Source organism: Ylistrum balloti, unplaced genomic scaffold, assembly GCF_031769215.1.
Source record: "Ylistrum balloti isolate Yb309-2 unplaced genomic scaffold, AGI_CSIRO_Ybal_v1 Utg369926, whole genome shotgun sequence".
In the NCBI taxonomy this organism is placed as follows: domain Eukaryota; kingdom Metazoa; phylum Mollusca; class Bivalvia; order Pectinida; family Pectinidae; genus Ylistrum; species Ylistrum balloti.
Genome location: NW_026782041.1, coordinates 76,428 through 94,366, shown reverse-complemented (window position 1 = coordinate 94,366; position 17,939 = coordinate 76,428). Strand labels below are relative to the sequence as shown.

The following is a 17,939-nucleotide window of genomic DNA, read 5'->3' as shown; positions in this document are numbered from 1 at the left end:
CATGTTTTTGTTAGTTTTATAATCATAATACCCCCATTGCTACATTGTAGATGTTAAAACTTTGTGATATCCGTCAGGAAGCATGAATCAAGGCTCATGCAGTACTATTAACAAAGCAGGCTTTTGTTGATGTACGTATTGATAAGTGAAGATATCGGTCACCTCCATCAGAAATCACTCTAATTCAGTATAAACTCTGTGAAGGACTTTACATTTAATGTAAGGCCACTTGTAATTGTTGATCTTCATTTTATACTTCTGTTGAAGATTATCAATTTTTCACTGGATTTTATTGAAATGAAATTGTTCAACTGACACGAGTTTTCCAATAGTGCAAGCTTCAAATTATGTACGAAGAAGACAGGGAGGGCGAAACCAGTTGACACGCATCAAATAACACCAAAAAACTACACACTCCAAGGCTATTGTGATTGATATATATATATATATTTGTTCTGTTGATCAATCACCTGGTCTACCGTGGGGTATCCAGAGTGAAGAAGCACACTACCCATCCCACTAAAACAAACAGCATTGTCTCTATTGGCTTGGACTGTTATGTGTATGTTAAAAGAAACAATAATTTCTCTCTTACTAACCAATTAAATATATTTATACGACTGTTTGTGATCTGTATCACAAACCATTATATATTGTTAATATATTTTTGTAGAGGCTGGATTTCCTCACCCATTAAAGATTCTGTTTAAAGATCGATTGTTTATTGTGATATATTCTCAGACTGTAATGGTGTTTTAACTCAACTGGCACAAAGCCCCTTTTGATGTTTATGTAATCAATAATATTTCATCTGTCAACTATGATACTGACCTTGTAGTGATCTTGTGATTTCTACATATATATTATGACATTGACCTTGCTGTGATGTGACATTGACCTTGCTGTGACATGACATTGACCTTGCTGTGATGTGACATTGACCTTGCTGTGACGTGACATTGACCCTGCTGTGATGTGATATTGACCTTGCTGTGACGTGACATAGACCTTGCTGTGACATGACATTGACCTTGCTGTGACATGACATTGACCTTGCTGTGATGTGACATTGACCTTGCTGTGACATGACATTGACCTTTCTTTGAAATGACAATGATTAAGCGGTGATATGACATTTCATTTGCTGTGATGACATTGACCTTGTTGTGATGTAACCTTGACCTTGCTTTGATGTGACATTGATCTTCCTTTGAAATGACAATGACTGAACGGTGGTATGACATTTCATTTGCTGTGATGTGACATTGACCTCACTGTGATATGGATTGACATTGACCTCACTATGATGTGACATTGACCTTGCTGTGATATGACATTGATCTTCCTTTGAAATGACAATGACTGAACGGTGATATGACATTTCATTTGCTGTGATGTGGCATTGACCTCACTGTGATATGGATTGACATTGACCTCACTATGATGTGACATTGACATTGACCTTGCTGTGATGTGACATTGACCTTGCTGTGATGTGACATTGACCTTGCTGTGATGTGACATTGACCTTCCTGTGATTTGACATTTGCCATACTTTGATGTGACAATCACCTTACTGTACCACTGACCTCAAACCAAATCAACAGAAGCTTTTTTGTTCAGTAGTATAACACCAAACGAAAGAGATAACATTGTATAGGTGAGAATACACCTACAGAGCAGATTGAGTTAATTAATCATATACAATACAATGTATATATATACAATATAATAAAAGAGGCCCAATGACCAGTGACCTTAACCAATTACAATGCTGTAGAAATGATCTTGTTAACAAAGTAAGATAGCTTGAAGTACATTGTACATGTAATACAAATGTAAAACACACATAACATTAACTGTTATCCCATGCTATTTGAATATAACACCTCTGACCACATTTGAATTAAAAGAAATTGCTCTGATTATCTTAATTTTCCTACATAAACTCTTCCATCCTTTAACAGTATTTTAGTAATAGATACTATCATATCTGGGTGTTGAGAAGATTTTTGAAAATGGAGTCAATTTAACCATTTAGGCCACATCCATCTACCCCATAGGGTCAGCCAGTATCTATATAAGCATATTTCAATTTCAACAAAATCTTAACTTTTCATTTATTCCTGGGATCAAACAACAGGCTATGCCTATGTAAGTCCTTTCAAAGCTTAGTACATGAATGCAATACATATTCTGCATCATATTAAATAAGTAGAAGTAGATAAGTGGAAGTAACTCAAATTTGTTATGGAATGTAAAGTACTTATCAAATTAATATACTTGAAGTATACTTGAACATTATATTAGGTCATCTGACCCTAAGGGTTGTTGACTACAAACATTTTTTTAAAATTGTGGCGGAGGAGTCTAGCTAGTAGAAAGATATGTGCATTTTACATCCGTGGAATGGTATATTAATTACACAAGAACAATAAACACCAAATAATCAGATATTTTTAATAATCTCCAACATCAAACAATTAACAGTGTTTCCTTGATACATATAAACATTGTTAACCATACATACACTACAATACTTATGGCCTGCCAGGTTTATTACTTTCATTTCTATCACAATTTAATATCAATGCACATTCATTCTCAGAAAAACAAACTTCACCAGTTACAGAATTTTGCACCTAAGTTATCATCAAACTGTGAAGAATGTTTAGCCTGTTGGAAATTATTACTTCTAATCAAACACCTCCACAAATATTTTAGCTGCCTACTAGCTGTTACGTTGGACATTTTGTTTTAGCTGGACCAGAGTCAGTACTACAGGGTCTTGCAACCTATTACCAGCACCATGGTCTGCATGTACATCTATCATACTGTAATCTTGAAAGACTTTAGTATTTAGGGTTAGTGCCAAGTATCATGAACTAGGACAAGCTGTATCACATCATATACCAAGTTATTATTGAAGGGTCTGATTAAGAAACATAATTTTCAAGAAAGTCTGTATGGCATTCTGATGGCATTGTAGAGTCAGAAAAAACAGGCTTACCAAGCAGTGCTCTTCATTATTAAAACTTTATGTGAACTGGTAGCCATTATGCATATAACAGTAACAGACATCGTGACAATTAAAAGTGATTGAATGATTCCTAGAACAATAAATGTTAAATACAACAGAATAAAATAAAAACACAATGCTAGTCCAGAGATAAAACACAAATTATAATGCAGCTTTCACTTAGAAAATGATAATTATATTAAAATCATACAAAAGGGACTTTCATACAGCTTAATATCGGAAATCACTGATTGAGAATATAACCATTTTATACACTGAATTAACAAAATTTCACTCTTCTGACTCCGACAAAATCAACAGACTTGTTGTTGGCGGTGTTCATAGCCTCCAGAATGGCCATTTTGAGGCTGGTCTCCTTGTAGTAGCTGATGACTACCTCACTCTACAAGATAATGAAGGTCGTTTGCATGCCATCCAGGGCAATAAGGGTAAAGAGTCTTGTCCAAGGACACATCACAGACTGGTCTCTTTCTCAGCTTTCTGAGAAACACCAACTGCCATTGTAGGGAGTGTTGAACCACACCTCTCTCATCTTCACCTAAGATTGCATAGGCCAATGCTCTATCATGTGAGCTAATGCGTTCCCTGATCATTTGACAGAGATTCCATCATATACCATTAAGCAGGTAATGTGATTCAAGGTTATATAAAGTCTTATTGCATTATTATTCACAAGATGCCGTCTTAGTCCTAGAAAGCTGATCCGTTTGAGAAGGAAACAATGACTGATATGTTGATAGTGATAAAATAAACATATGCTACAGGTTAATTGTGTATATAAGTACAGTACATGTGAAGAAGGTGTATTCAGCATAGAAACTATGATTATCATTAAGATGAAATCTTAATAAATCAATATTTAAACATCATATCTAGAAAACACTATCTAGATATTTAGTACTTGACCTATCTGTTAACAGTATTCATCCTTTTTAGCTATAATTTCACAAAAAATGATGATGAACTTTAAATATTTTATCAATTACTACAGTAATTCATTTTATCAATAAATTCAACATTTTATTGTTGAAATAGCACATCAAGTTAATTATGAAATATTAATAATGTAAACACTCAAGTGAATTTGTAGCAATAAAAATGATAAAATTTTACAGGAATGTGTCCTTACGAAATCATAAAATGCAATGTTTATTATAAATAATGTCAGTTGTTAAATGTGTGTTAAATGTGCAACCTGCTAAATATAGCTGTGGAATAATCATAGTTCAATACAAATAATCCCCCATGCAAACCATACCCTATCTTCATGAATCTTTCTTAATTCAAGGAATTTCACTGAACTTAATATTTCTCATTGGAAATAATTACATTACTTAAGGAAATTTCCTTAAATTTAAGTTTTTCTTACGTAATACTTTTCTATGGAAGTTAAGATTTCCTTAAGTTAAGGAATGTTCTTGAAACTGAGACATGGTCTCATCAAAAGAATCTATGAATGAACCAAACATTTTATTTGTGGGGGTGAGCTGTGTTCTTGGGTATGGAGTAGTAGACAAATAAACAGTCTCACTAGTTTTTTGCCATTTTCCTATGAACCAACATCAAAACAAGTGGAATGTTTATATCATCATGTGCAACAACAGTGTAGAAGTTTATTGTGGAAAGAATATAAAATTGTGTCTTTTTTACACCTTTCTTGGACAAGTATCAGTGTTGCATTGTCTGATAATAACTCACCACCTGTACAATATGGAACTGTACTACACTGGGTAGTATATTTCTCCGCCAGTGTTTTCTGTGACTGTATAGTGTAGTGTGTAACTTACATATTTTTCTGGATGAGATAATGGCTTATTCTACTAGAAGAAGTTGTACTGGAACTAGTAATCTAAAAGCAAGTAGACAATTGAAACTTACCATGGAAGATGAAGGCTCCTGTAATATAACCCAGGAAATTTGTGACATTAAAACAGTTACAAAATATTCAAACCACTCTTAGAGAACTATCCAAATCAGCAGACCTTGAAAAATAGTTGATGAAGGAGTGACTCAAGCTATTGAGAGAATGCATACAGACAGACAGTAAACAGCAGATCTGCCAAGAAGTGATGATGGAAACAACAAAGAAATATATGGACAAAGAGATCGATAAAGTCAAAGAATGAATGGAGTAAATTTTGATATTAAAAAAAAACCACAGGAGATGCAAGACATCCTAGTTTTCTAACAGAACAGAATCTCTGAAGCCCTACCACAAGCTAACCACAATGAACAGTATTCCAGCAAATACAATATCAAAGTGAATGGATTTAAAGAACACAAGGGTGAAAATTTACGAGAAGATTTCTCAGAAAAAATGTTAGAAGTTACTGGAGTACAAATGGATGGTTATTATAACATTGTGGCGATGCATCGCCTGCCAGGAAGTTCAGGTTCAGCAAGCCCCATCATAGTGACATTTTTCAACAGTGATATAAACACATGATTATGGATAAAAAGAAATTTTCAGAAAGTCTGGTAATTTGGTCTCTGATGATATTACCAAACAAAATCTAAACCTCAGGGATTAAGTTTAGATCAGTGATAGAATTGTCTACACTTGGTATTACAATGTGTTTGGTTTGTGTAAGGTGTCAAATAAGTGTATCGTGTTCCACGTGGGAGATAATATTGAGGATGTAATAGACAAACAACTACAGCATGTTGATAATGCAGGTGAGAAGACACAGAAAGGATGAGTGACATGAAACTAGCTCGTCTCTAGTGACCGCAGCGAGAGTCAGACCCAAGGACTGTCGTTACTCCTGCTGATACACATTTACAAACTTTGTTTTTGTAGTGTAGTTTGTTTGCTAATTCTATACAATTAGGAGATGTATTGGTCAGTATGTCTTTTATCTGTATGTCTTTTCATCCAATTTTATTTACGTATTACTGTTAATTTGACATCCCCTCTAAACTCCCTGTTAAGTATGTATAGTCGCAATTAGTCAATAACATTAATTCAAACAGATGTCATATTTATGTCTCTATAATATTGTCTCTTTTTATTCTATACCTACTTTTATGATGGTAACCTGTTGACCATATATGGCTTGTGCATGTTAATAGTTATTATGATTACCAGACTAGTGAGTATGAAATAATGATACATTGTAATATCCTGTACATGGTGTAGTATATTGTGTTATATGTAACTTCACTTAATTACATTGGAATACCTTGTAAATAATTAATATTGTGCTTACATTATAAAGCTTTAGCTTGTTTTATTTAGATCAACTTAAACAGGTACAGTAATTATATAGACTGTTAGTAATGAATATATTTATCAATACTGCTTATTAAAAATCTGTAATACTAAAGATCAGATCAAGTCATGTTAAGGAAAATGGCAGTTTCTCTCCTGTCTGTTCTTCTTTTCACACACTCCAATATACATTTTCAAGTATGTTCCTACTTGTGGACCCAAGTACCATTGCCATGGAGATATTTTGTCATCAATGTTGTAAATGTGTTGTGTTTGTCCTATTTTGACTTGTGTACATCATGTTTATTATGGTTTTTGTAATGAATATGTTAGCCTGTCTTGTTTAGCCTTGTCAACCTTGATGGGAGTCTTGGCTCATTAAGGGTATATGTAACATGCTATTTATGTTAATGATGATGAAAAAAGTGTTTTATTTGTAATTTCAAGCATAGTTCTCTTTTCAACATTTAATTTATTTACGTTTCCCCTCAACACACTTATTAGAAGACATTATTTCTTTATACTTATGAAATATTTTGAATGACCAAGTCAATACCCCAGTGTATATTTCCCCTAACCAGTAGAAATAATTATTGGATTTAGTTGGTGACATAGACAATATCCTTAACTAACCTACACGTATCTCAGACCTACACATATACAATATTTACATGACCTCTCCCAAACAATGAGGTCACTTTATCATCCCTGTGTTCCTAAAAGCTAGAACATTAAATACTAATGATAAAAGATACACAAAATGTATATTTTAACACACACTAAAATGATGGCATTACATTGATATTAAATACACAGAATTTACATTTTTTTGTTGGAGCTAAATAAAACTAACCACCAGGTAGAAAAAAAATAGAACTTATTCTTCAGTGTCTTAGTCTTAGTATACACTGTACCATGAGTTATCCTTAAAAAAAAACCAAAACTTTTCAATGAAAAATTAATTATTTTTTTGAAGTACCATACATGAATACAATACGTTTAAAAAAACAAAAACAAAAACAAACAAAAAAAGAAAAAAATCCCAAAAAATCAGTCAATGTTCCCCTATAAATTTTTCTAAATATAATGCAGATGGGAAGAAAGTCATGTTTCAATACCTCTATCATTTAATAAAAATGGGCAAAGCCATTACATTTCCTCTTTTCCTACTCCAGTCAAACTATCGGGTATGTCAGCAAAGGGGAATAACTCTTTTTAAAAAGAGACATCAGATCCAATTTTAGTCCTCAGTCCAACAGTATGTAAATGGGCATCAAACTGTTCCAGGCTAATTACATTTATTCATTTGATCAGTTGGACCAAAAACTGTTCATTAATGAAATAAGGACAGGCCACAACTGGTTTTATTTTGTTTTCATAAGAGTCTTGACTAAGCCTTTCAAGGTCAGTGATAATATCTGCATGTCCGTCCCCATTACCAACCACTAAAGAAATAGATACAAAATATGGCTATTTTAGGTGACATACTCAGCACGAATCACCAGGAAAATTTAATCAACAACAGCATAATCACAATGTACCACTGAAAATTGTAAAACACAGTAGACTTATTCCCTATTTAGTGCTAGCAACATCGCCTATATATCATGATGTTTCCCGTTAACATTATCCTTATATAATTTAGTGACAATGTTACTAAATCATCTAATTTTGACAGCACTAGCATCAGCTGATAGTGAGAACATTAATATTGCATGCAACCACCAATAAGCTCATGTCTGATGATAAGCAAACCAAAAATACAGCTGTTAAAGCAAAAATTTTCAACCATTTTTTTTTTAATTGTCCTGTATTGAGCTTAAATTTTGAGAAGTAATGTGTTGGCCCTATGGGCTTGTAATATATATGTGCTAGCATTATCACAGATTCCCAGAATGATTAATATCTAATAACAACTACATGCCCATGAAATACGTCTAAAGTAATGCAATTATAGTATACTATTACATATATATAAAACATTAATGCCTATAAAGAATCGATCACACAATCAAATTCATGATTAACATTGTTCACACAAATATAAAATATAGCTAGTCAATCTGCAATCACAGAAAGTGTTGATGACAATTAAGTTTATTCCTGATTATCTATTTATTGTTGGAGTCTCACTTTATTGAGGCGTCTCCTTAAAGTAACAGAATCCTTTGTTCTACATTAAGACATGTGATACTACATGGAATTCATCTGAGAAAGGCATTGATTTGGTATACTACAGTTATCACAGTGTCTATATTTCTCCTCGATACCCAGAAATTAATGGAAGACCAGTGCCAACCTTTTTCTGATAGTCCAAGTAATGCTCTCCAAAAAAATTGAGCAAATAAATTTCTTCCTCATAAATCCTTTCCTTAAAGAATTTCCATGAAACAATTGTATATCCTACCAAGCATATAGGATTGAACAGGATCAACTGTAAAACAAACAAAAAAAATATATATTTCACTGTCAATGAAGATATATCAAAATTAATATAACATAGAATAGTCAAACTTCATAAAAAAATATATTTACGTAAAGATTACTAATCCCTCTCCCATTCCTCAAAGCACACAGGTGCTTATGATGTACCAACTAAGGCTGTACCCAACTAGTCTCTGAGTCCCAACAATTCTATCTGGGTCCCAACAATTCTATCTGGGTCCCAACAATTCTACCTGAGTCTGAACAATTTTATCTGAATCCCAACAATTCTATCTAGGTCCCAACAATTCTATCTGAGTCCCAACAATTCTACCTGAGTCCCAACAATTCTATCTGAGTCCCAACAATTCTATCAGTCCCAACAATTCTATCTGGGTCCCAACAATTCTATCTGAGTCCCAACAATTCTATCCGAGTCCAAACAATTCTACCTGAGTCCGAACAATTTTATCTGAGTCCCAACAATTCTATCCAAGTCCCAACAATTCTATCAGAGTCCCAACAATTCTATCTGAGTCCCAACAATTCTATCTAGGTCCCAACAATTCTACCTGAGTCCAAACAATTCTATCCGAGTCCCAGCAATTCTATCTGAGTCCCAACAATCCGAGTCCCAACAATTCTATCTGGTCCCAACAATTCTATCTGGGTCCCAACAATTCTATCTGAGTCCCAACAATTCTACCTGAGTCCCAACAATTCTATCAGTCCCAACAATTCTATCTGAGTCCCAACAATTCTATCTAGGTCCCAACAATTCTATCTAGGTCCCAACAGTTCTATCTAGGTCCCAACAATTCTATCTGAGTCCCAACAATTCTATCTGAGTCCCAACAATTCTATCCAGGTCCCAACAATTCTATCTAGGTCCCAACAATTCTATCTGGGTCCCAACAATTCTATCTAGGTCCCAACAATTTTATCTGAATCCCAACAATTCTATCTAGGTCCCAACAATTCTATCTGGGTCCCAACAATTCTATCTGGGTCCCAACAATTCTACCTGAGTCTGAACAATTTTATCTTAATCCCAACAATTCTATCTAGGTCCCAACAATTCTATCTAGGTCCCAACAGTTCTATCTAGGTCCCAACAATTCTATCAGTCCCAACAATTCTATCTGAGTCCCAACAATTCTATCTGGGTCCCAACAATTCTATCTGAGTCCCAACAATTCTATCTGGGTCCCAACAATTCTATCTGAGTCCCAACAATCCGAGTCCCAACAATTCTATCCGAGTCCCAACAATTCTATCCAAGTCCCAACAATTCTATCAGAGTCCCAACAATTCTATCTGGGTCCCAACAATTCTATCAGTCCCAACAATTCTATCTGGGTCCCAACAATTCTATCTAGGTCCCAACAATTCTATCTGAGTCCCAACAATTCTATCTGGGTCCCAACAATTCTATCTAGGTCCCAACAATTCTATCTGAGTCCCAACAATTCTATCTGGGTCCCAACAATTCTATCAGTCCCAACAATTCTATCTGAGTCCCCCTTTTCTTTCTCCTGGAAGTCTTCTAAAGAAATAATTACTTGTTACTTTATTGTAAAGCCTGAGGTTGTACCAGGTACACATGGGCTGTTACCTTTCTGGCTTAGCTTTAAAAATACATACTCCATGTGTCTACATCTACTTATATGACAATTCTTAATTTGAGGATTAACAAGCAAGTTTTCTCCATAATATGAAAAACATATACAATCAATTTTATGGCAGTAAGCTCTGTAATTACTTCAGAATACAGAATGTATTCACATTATCATCTGCTATCTGTCATGTGATAATGTTGGAATTTAAAAAAAATTAAAACTTGGGCTTTAGTACTGTGTTTGAATTACTACCCTGCTGTATTTTCCCCCTGACAAACCAGTGTTTGAATGTATAGTGACTTACCTGTGTTCCAATACTCCAGTAGAACCAGCCAACATAGGAGGGATGGCGACAGAAAGAGTAAATACCGGACGTGACCAGGGTGTGGCCATCTTGTTTGATGTACTGGACGTAATGGTTGAAGTTTGTTTTCGCGGTAAACATACTGGCCTTTCGGATTATCTCCCCTAGCACTACAATCAATAGCCCCATAAAGCTGACCATGTGAAACTGCTTCAGTCCTGTAATTAGGTCAAACGTATTGTATAACTACTAGTGATGAATAATAAAAGTAATGTTAAAACAATAATTATCATAAAATCCTAAAACTGATAAAACAAAGGTGACCTGTAACAATGTTTTACAGAAACTAAAGTAAGAGTGATTGAAGGCTCACATCCTATCTCTTCATCAGGATTCCCATCATTGTGCTAGTGATTACAAGTGTAACTGTAAATACTAAAGCTTTTGAAAGTGTGATCCTTGACCTTTAACACTGACCAATGATCACCAAACTGATTTTAAAACATGAGAGAAACATCAGTATTTAAAGTGAGATTTCTTTTCAATAATTAATACAAGCTGTTTACTAATCAATACAAGATTTATAGATTAGATTTCTTATAATAATCAATACAGTTATAATAATCAATACAAGCTGTTTACTTCAGATATAGATTTCTTCCAGTTATAATAATCAATACAAGCTGTTTACTTCAGATATAGATTTCTTCCAGTTATAATAATCAATACAAGCTGTTTACTTCAGATAATCAATACAAGCTGTTTACTTCAATAATCAATACAAGCTGTTTACTTCAGATATAGATTTCTTCCAGTTATAATAATCAATACAAGCTGTTTACTTCAGATATAGATTTCTTCCTGTTATAATAATCAATACAAGGAATAACTATTTCAATTACCAGATAATAATCAATACACATGCAATACAGTGACATGGTGACATGGTCAATACAAGGAAATTACACTGCATTTCAATTACCAGATAGCCACATGCACAGTGACATGGTCACGGAACACTGATTTCAATTACCAGATAGTCACATGCACAGTGACATGGTCACGGAACACTGATTTCAATTACCAGATAGTCACATGCACAGTGACATGGTCACGGAACACCGATTTCAATTACCAGATAGCCACATGCACAGTGACATGGTCACAGAATACTGATTTCAATTACCAGATAGCCACATGCACAGTGACATGGTCACAGAATACTGATTTCAATTACCAGATAGCCACATGCACAGTGACATGGTCACGGAACACTGATTTCAATTACCAGATAGCTACATGGCCTATCTGTCATATTCTATAGTGTGACAGAGAAATCTTAAAAAAGTAAAAGAGAAGACGATTCTTTGTATAGTGGAAGAAAATCATTTCCTGGGAAGATGAAGAAAACACTAATTTGTTTAATTAATTATTTAGTTAATAATTAATTATGAAACCTGTCATGTAAGTGATGCCAAAAAGGTACACATATCTGATACAATGAAACTTACCTGGAGCTATATACCACTCAATTGTAAATTCTAACCAACTAGCCAGGGCGGCCATTTTGTATTCTCGACTGTGATCCAGGAGGAAGGAGTCTAACGTCAGTGAGCGTGGATTTGTTAAAGCTGTTGTGTAATATTCAGAAAAATGGAAAAAGCTAAGTGCGACTATGTACCAGCCAAAGTATTTCCATGTTGTGCCAGAGAAACTAATTAGTAACCCAAGTCCAAATACTGTTCCCAAGAAAGCTGCTCGCACTGCAACCTGGAGGGACAAAAAAGTCAGTCAGTTAAAAGATCAACATTTCTGGAAAAAATAAAAACATAGGGCAAAAACATGAATGACCATTACAAATAATTTATATTTATCACATAACCAGCCTGTTATCTAGGGAATTTGCTCATATCATATTTTCAGATATTGTGATGTCATAATATAATATGAACAATAACATTGTCATAAATTGACAATTGGTCCCAGAGAGATCTTGGTGCCCATCGTTCTTTGATATTCATTTGATCTCTTTTTCCCTCATTTTTTCTTCTTTTTTTTTTTTTATTTCTTAATTATAGGAAATTTGAGAATTCCTTTGAAGAAAAAGCAATAATAATCATCTACTGTCGTATAAAAGACGACCACCTGCTCCTGTCAGTATTTTGTTTTCTCTCAGTTCAAGGGCACAACAGAACAAGGGAAATATACTACCAAATCTGAAAAAGAACAATCCAGTCATTCTCAAGAAATAGTGGTAACAAATTCTTAAATGTCAAAAACAAAAGGCCACCACTGAGCAATTTGTTTCTCTGATCACAAAGTCCAAGATCACTACTAACCAGCCCTATTTACATTTGGATTAGATCAACAATTGGATAGTACACAACAAGAGACCAGTGCGTCCTTACATATGAAATTAGAAACAGATCTGTCAAACACTTTCTAAGAACAAGAGGCCCATGGGCCTTAATGGTCATCTGATTACAAACACTTTCAGCAAGGAAAAGGGTTATTTTTCTACTTTGAATGAAATCTTACTAGGAAGTTATTTTCCATGATGCAGATGGTAGTTCTGGGGAGGTGTATGTAACTAAAACAAGTGTTACCTATTTTTTGACAGTAAAGTTGGAGCTCAATCTAACTGGTGAAACTTGAAAAGAAGTTTGAAATAGGTGTTGCATAGGAAAACCATGATTCAATAATTATGTTACAAAATGGCCTTCCTGGTTGCCATAACAGAGTTTTAACAAGGTTGAAAAATAACAATACTTTGTTGGTTACCTTTCCTTAACATTCCCACCAATTTTTAGCTCAATGGCACCTGTGAAACTGGAAAAGTTTAAGATATGACGGCGTTGGCAGAAGGCATATAACGACAGAGGTAGCACAATGGTCAGGTGACCTAAAAAGGCTATCACAAACTTAAGATGTCAAAATCCAAAATGGCCTCCTGACAGCCATTTCTTATTTTGATCAGTCCCAAAATCAAAAGGGCACAACTAGGGACCAAGGTGAAAATAAACATGAAAATTTGACGAAGATCTATTCAGTTCTTAACCAGAAACAGTGATTACAAACTTTTATGTCAAAATTCAAGATGGCATCGTTTTTTTTTTTGTTTTTTTATCAGTCCAAAAAAATAGGACAATGCACATTTAGTTACCAAAAGGAACTTTCATATAAAATTCCCCATCCAGTACATATCAAGAAATAGCAATTACAAGAATTTTGAACAAAAAGGATGTTCGAAGATGGACAACAGATTTAGGGCAATTTGAATAATTTGAATTGATAAGAATGAATTTCAAGTTTTTTTTCCAATATTTACCCTTCTCTTACCACTTGGTTAGCTCGATTGGTTGAGCGTCAGATAAGGCATTGAAATAAATAATGACCTGTGTTACATTGGCACCCACCAGCATCGCTGTAACCCCTCGGGTCTCTTTAGCGGGTTGAGCGTCAGATAAGTCGATTATTAGCAGAGGCATTGAAAAAATTAATGACCGCTGTTACACATGTCTACACAAATCCCCCATAACACCACCAGATTTGTTTTTCTTCAAGAAAAGGACAATCCAGCATCAGGTACTGGAGCACCAGCAAATCTGGCTATCTAAAAAGAACGGCTTTCGAAACAGTCAGTTTTTCGAACAGTGGTCTTCCTATCATGATCTCCAAGCTGCAATATCACAGGATGTTGTTATAACTGGTGACTTGAACTTTCACCTGGATGACTCTAACGATGGCAACGCCCGTCGGTTTTTGAATCTCTTGGAAGGCTACAACCTAGTTCAGCACGTTACAGGGGCCACACACATCCATGGACACACGTTGGATGTAGTAATCACAAGCGATGGAAGTCCTCTCATTCTGTCTGTGCCATCCATCTTTGATCCTCATCTCAGTGATTCCAAAGGTAATATCATGTGTGACCACCTGGCTATTTGTACCTCCTTATATGTCTCAAAGCCCAAACGAATCAGGAAAGAAGTCTCATTTCGGAGATTCAAATCAGTTTGTACAGCAGATTTGATTGAGGATATTAAATCATCACATACTCTACAGTCTGTAGATGGCACAGTGGATGACCTCGTAACTGCCTACAATACTGGTATAAGTACCATCATTGACAAACATGCTCCACTGATTTCTAAAGTTGTGACATTGAGGCCTAATACCCCATGGTATGATGAAGAACTCCGTGGTGAGAAACAGAAACGACGCACAGCTGAGAGGTTATGGAGGAGAACACGACTTGCAATCCACAATCAGTTATACAAAGACCAGTGTCGAAAAGTGAACAAACGTCTTATTCAAACCAAACGTGAATATTACTCCAGTAAAATTGAACATTGTCGCAATAATCATAAACAACTGCACAAACTTGCCAAAGGCTTAATGGGTCAGAAACATGATACTGTTCTTCCAAGTTGCGGGTCTCAAGAAGACTTATCAGAACAGTTTAGTTCATTCTTCATAAACAAAATTGTCACATTAAGAAATGAACTTGCTTTGATGAATGCTTCGGTGGATGTTAATACTGTTTCTATGTCATCGGACAGTGAATTTCAAGGTGAACATTTGACAAAGTTTGACCCGGTATCTATTGACGAACTTCGCAAGATTATCATCAGTGCGCCTTCCAAATCCTGTGAACTTGATCCTATTCCTACATACCTTTTGAAACAGTGTGTGGAACACCTGCTCCCGCTGATTTCTGCTATCATTAACAAGTCTCTAGTTGAGCAAAAGGTACCGATTTGTTTTAAAACAGCCATCATTTGGCCATTGCTAAAAAAACATGGTTTGGACAAGGAGTGATGAAAAACTACCGGCCGGTATCAAACCTACCATTCCTGTCTAAAATTCTGGAGAAGGTAGTGACAAAGCGTCTAGAAGTACATCTCGATGTAAACCATCTTAACGACAGCCATCAGTCAGCTTACTGTCCATTCCATTCAACAGAGACTGCTCTTTTGAGGGTACACCATGACATAGCAAACGCGTTGGACTGCAATTGTTCAGCTGTTCTTGTACTGTTGGACTTATCCTCTGCGTTTGATGTTATTGATCACGGTATACTGTTTAAGCGGTTGGAACATACATACGGTGTGTCCAATGATGCACTCTCCTGGATACAGTCTTACTTAACTGACAGGAGGCAAAGTGTGGCTATAGGCAGTACTACTTCCAAGGATAGAACACTGTCTTTTGGTGTATCCCAAGGATCAGTACTTGGGCCAAGAAAGTACTGTCTTTACTCCAAACCGATCGGAGATATTTGTCGCCGTCACAACCTGTCCTATCATTGCTATGCGGATGATACCCAATTGTATATGGTTATAAAACCCACTGACAATTTGGTTGACCTATCTGCACGGATGGAAGCATGTCTATCAGACATTAGTTCATGGACAGTTTCAAATATGTTAAAACTGAATCAAGACAAAACGGAGGTCATTGTGTTAACTCCAAAACACAAAATGAAAAACATTCCAGCATTCCAGGTTCAAATTGGCAACAACTCTATCAGGGCTGTCCCATTTGTAAAGAACCTTGGGAGTTTTTATAGATAGCTCTCTGAGTATGGAAAAAGAAGTGACTTCTGTAACAAAGTCACGCCACTTTCAAATAAGGAATATCGGGTGTATTCGGCAATTTCTGTCCACTGATGCCTACAAGACTCTAGTGCATTCACTCGTAACATCCAGACTGGACTATGGGAACGCTTTGTTATATGGCATTCCAGGTACATTGGCTAAGTGTCTCCAGAGAGTGCAAAATACTGCGGCGCGACTGCTCATGACTGTGTTTAAGGCTCTCCATGGGAACTCACCAGAGTACCTCAAGGAACTTGTACGTCCCTATAAACCAACTCGGACACTGAGGTCACAGTCTGGTGCATTGCTTATTTCCCCCAAAGCAAGGGCTGCCACATATGGACACCGCTGCTTTGATACAGCAGCAGCACACTTGTGGAATAATCTTCCATTTTCCATGAGGAACATAGAATCTCTGTCTGCTTTTAAATCCGCACTGAAAACACATCTTTTTAAAACAGCCTTTAAATTGTGATAGGATTTCTATTGATAGACAGTGTATGACATAGTTTTAATGTTTTAGGTTTTTTGTGATGGACATTTTACATTGATGGATAATGAACGATATCCTTTATGCTTAATTTTTATGTTATTTTATGTAAAGCGCTTTAGTGTAATCCTAACGAATTAGATAAGGCGCTGTATAAATTTAGTATATTATATAAATGCATCGCTTTAACAACATGTTGTGATGGTGAGAAATAAAATTTCCTTGATGCATGCCATAATTTACTTGTTTCCACCATTTAATGCACCATGATTGCAGGTTATGAATTTTTTGCATGAAGACATTATGCTGAAAGCAGACCTGTGGCCCAAATCTGCATTAAAAGGATACTTCTCGGCAGATGACACAATGAATGAATGACGCCATATTGAATGGACTCGTTATAGAGTTTGTTACTAAATGGCATGTGTATGTGGAAAAACACGTAGCAATGAAATTAAAAAAAATCAATTGGATTTGAACAAATATGCCAAACACATTAATTTCACTGACTTCTATGATTAGTCATCCATTTTTTTCAATATGCATAAAAAAAAATAATAATATAAATGACAGGGCCAAACCTGTCATTTACATTCACCCTACATATGTATTGTCAGATTCTTCTACATAGCCTGATCTGTAGATTAAGCCGGAATCGCTGGTGCTCCAGTACCTGAGCAAAAAGCCCATATTCAGTATACATAGCTTTTGTTGTGTATGTTTTAAAGCCAGTACTTGTTACATTTAATTACATAAGTGTTTGTAAACTGGACACAAAACATTTTCGAAAACGTTTGGGTGTGAAATTTTACACCTAACAATCTTAAAATGGGTATCAAAACTAGAAGTAAGAGAAAAATATTTCATAGAAAAAATAAATACATCACAGCATACACATGAAAATATAATGATAAAAATCTATTCAAACGCTGCGTTCTTTTTAGACAATGCCTGTCTGATATTTGTATAATATGACGAGCCAAACAACGTGTCACTCCTTACAACCTTGTAGATATCTTTCTCATTCCACTGGAAGTTGTACAGGACGAAAAGGGCTCCATGATAACACACAATGTATGCAAGTAGAAGCGGAATCCACGAATCATTCCATAAATTTTGGAAGTTCCTGCCCAGTACGCCGATGTATGGTATCAGTGCAATACATGCACCCATACAAAAAGTCTGTTGACTCACTCTACCTTTCCTAATCGCCGCCATTGCCAGGCGAATCTAAATCCTGAAACCAACATT

At 35.4% G+C, this 17,939-nt stretch overlaps 1 protein-coding gene across 1 annotated transcript; it reads right to left on the bottom strand.

The window, feature by feature from the left end:
- Positions 1-7,299: 7,299 nt before the first annotated feature.
- Positions 7,300-17,906, bottom strand: LOC132546983 (protein-S-isoprenylcysteine O-methyltransferase-like). Its single transcript, XM_060210719.1, has 4 exons — positions 17,694-17,906; positions 12,110-12,368; positions 10,599-10,816; positions 7,300-8,685 (listed from the first exon to the last, which is right to left on the bottom strand). Exons 1-4 carry the CDS (start codon positions 17,904-17,906, stop codon positions 8,503-8,505), a joined length of 873 nt encoding a protein of 290 aa, XP_060066702.1. The 3' UTR covers positions 7,300-8,502.
- Positions 17,907-17,939: the final 33 nt, after the last annotated feature.

Bases quoted from the DNA above. Each gene is read 5' to 3' on its own strand.
- LOC132546983 (XM_060210719.1), bottom strand. From the start codon at position 17,906: ATGGCGGCGATTAGGAAAGGTAGAGTGAGTCAACAGACTTTTTGTATG. The intron at 12,369-17,693 runs GTTGTAAGGAGT...TTGTCCCTCCAG, and splicing joins ATGAGAAAGATATCTACAAG to GTTGCAGTGCGAGCAGCTTT. The intron at 8,686-10,598 runs GTAAGTCACTAT...TTTGTTTTACAG, and splicing joins ACTGGAGTATTGGAACACAG to TTGATCCTGTTCAATCCTAT.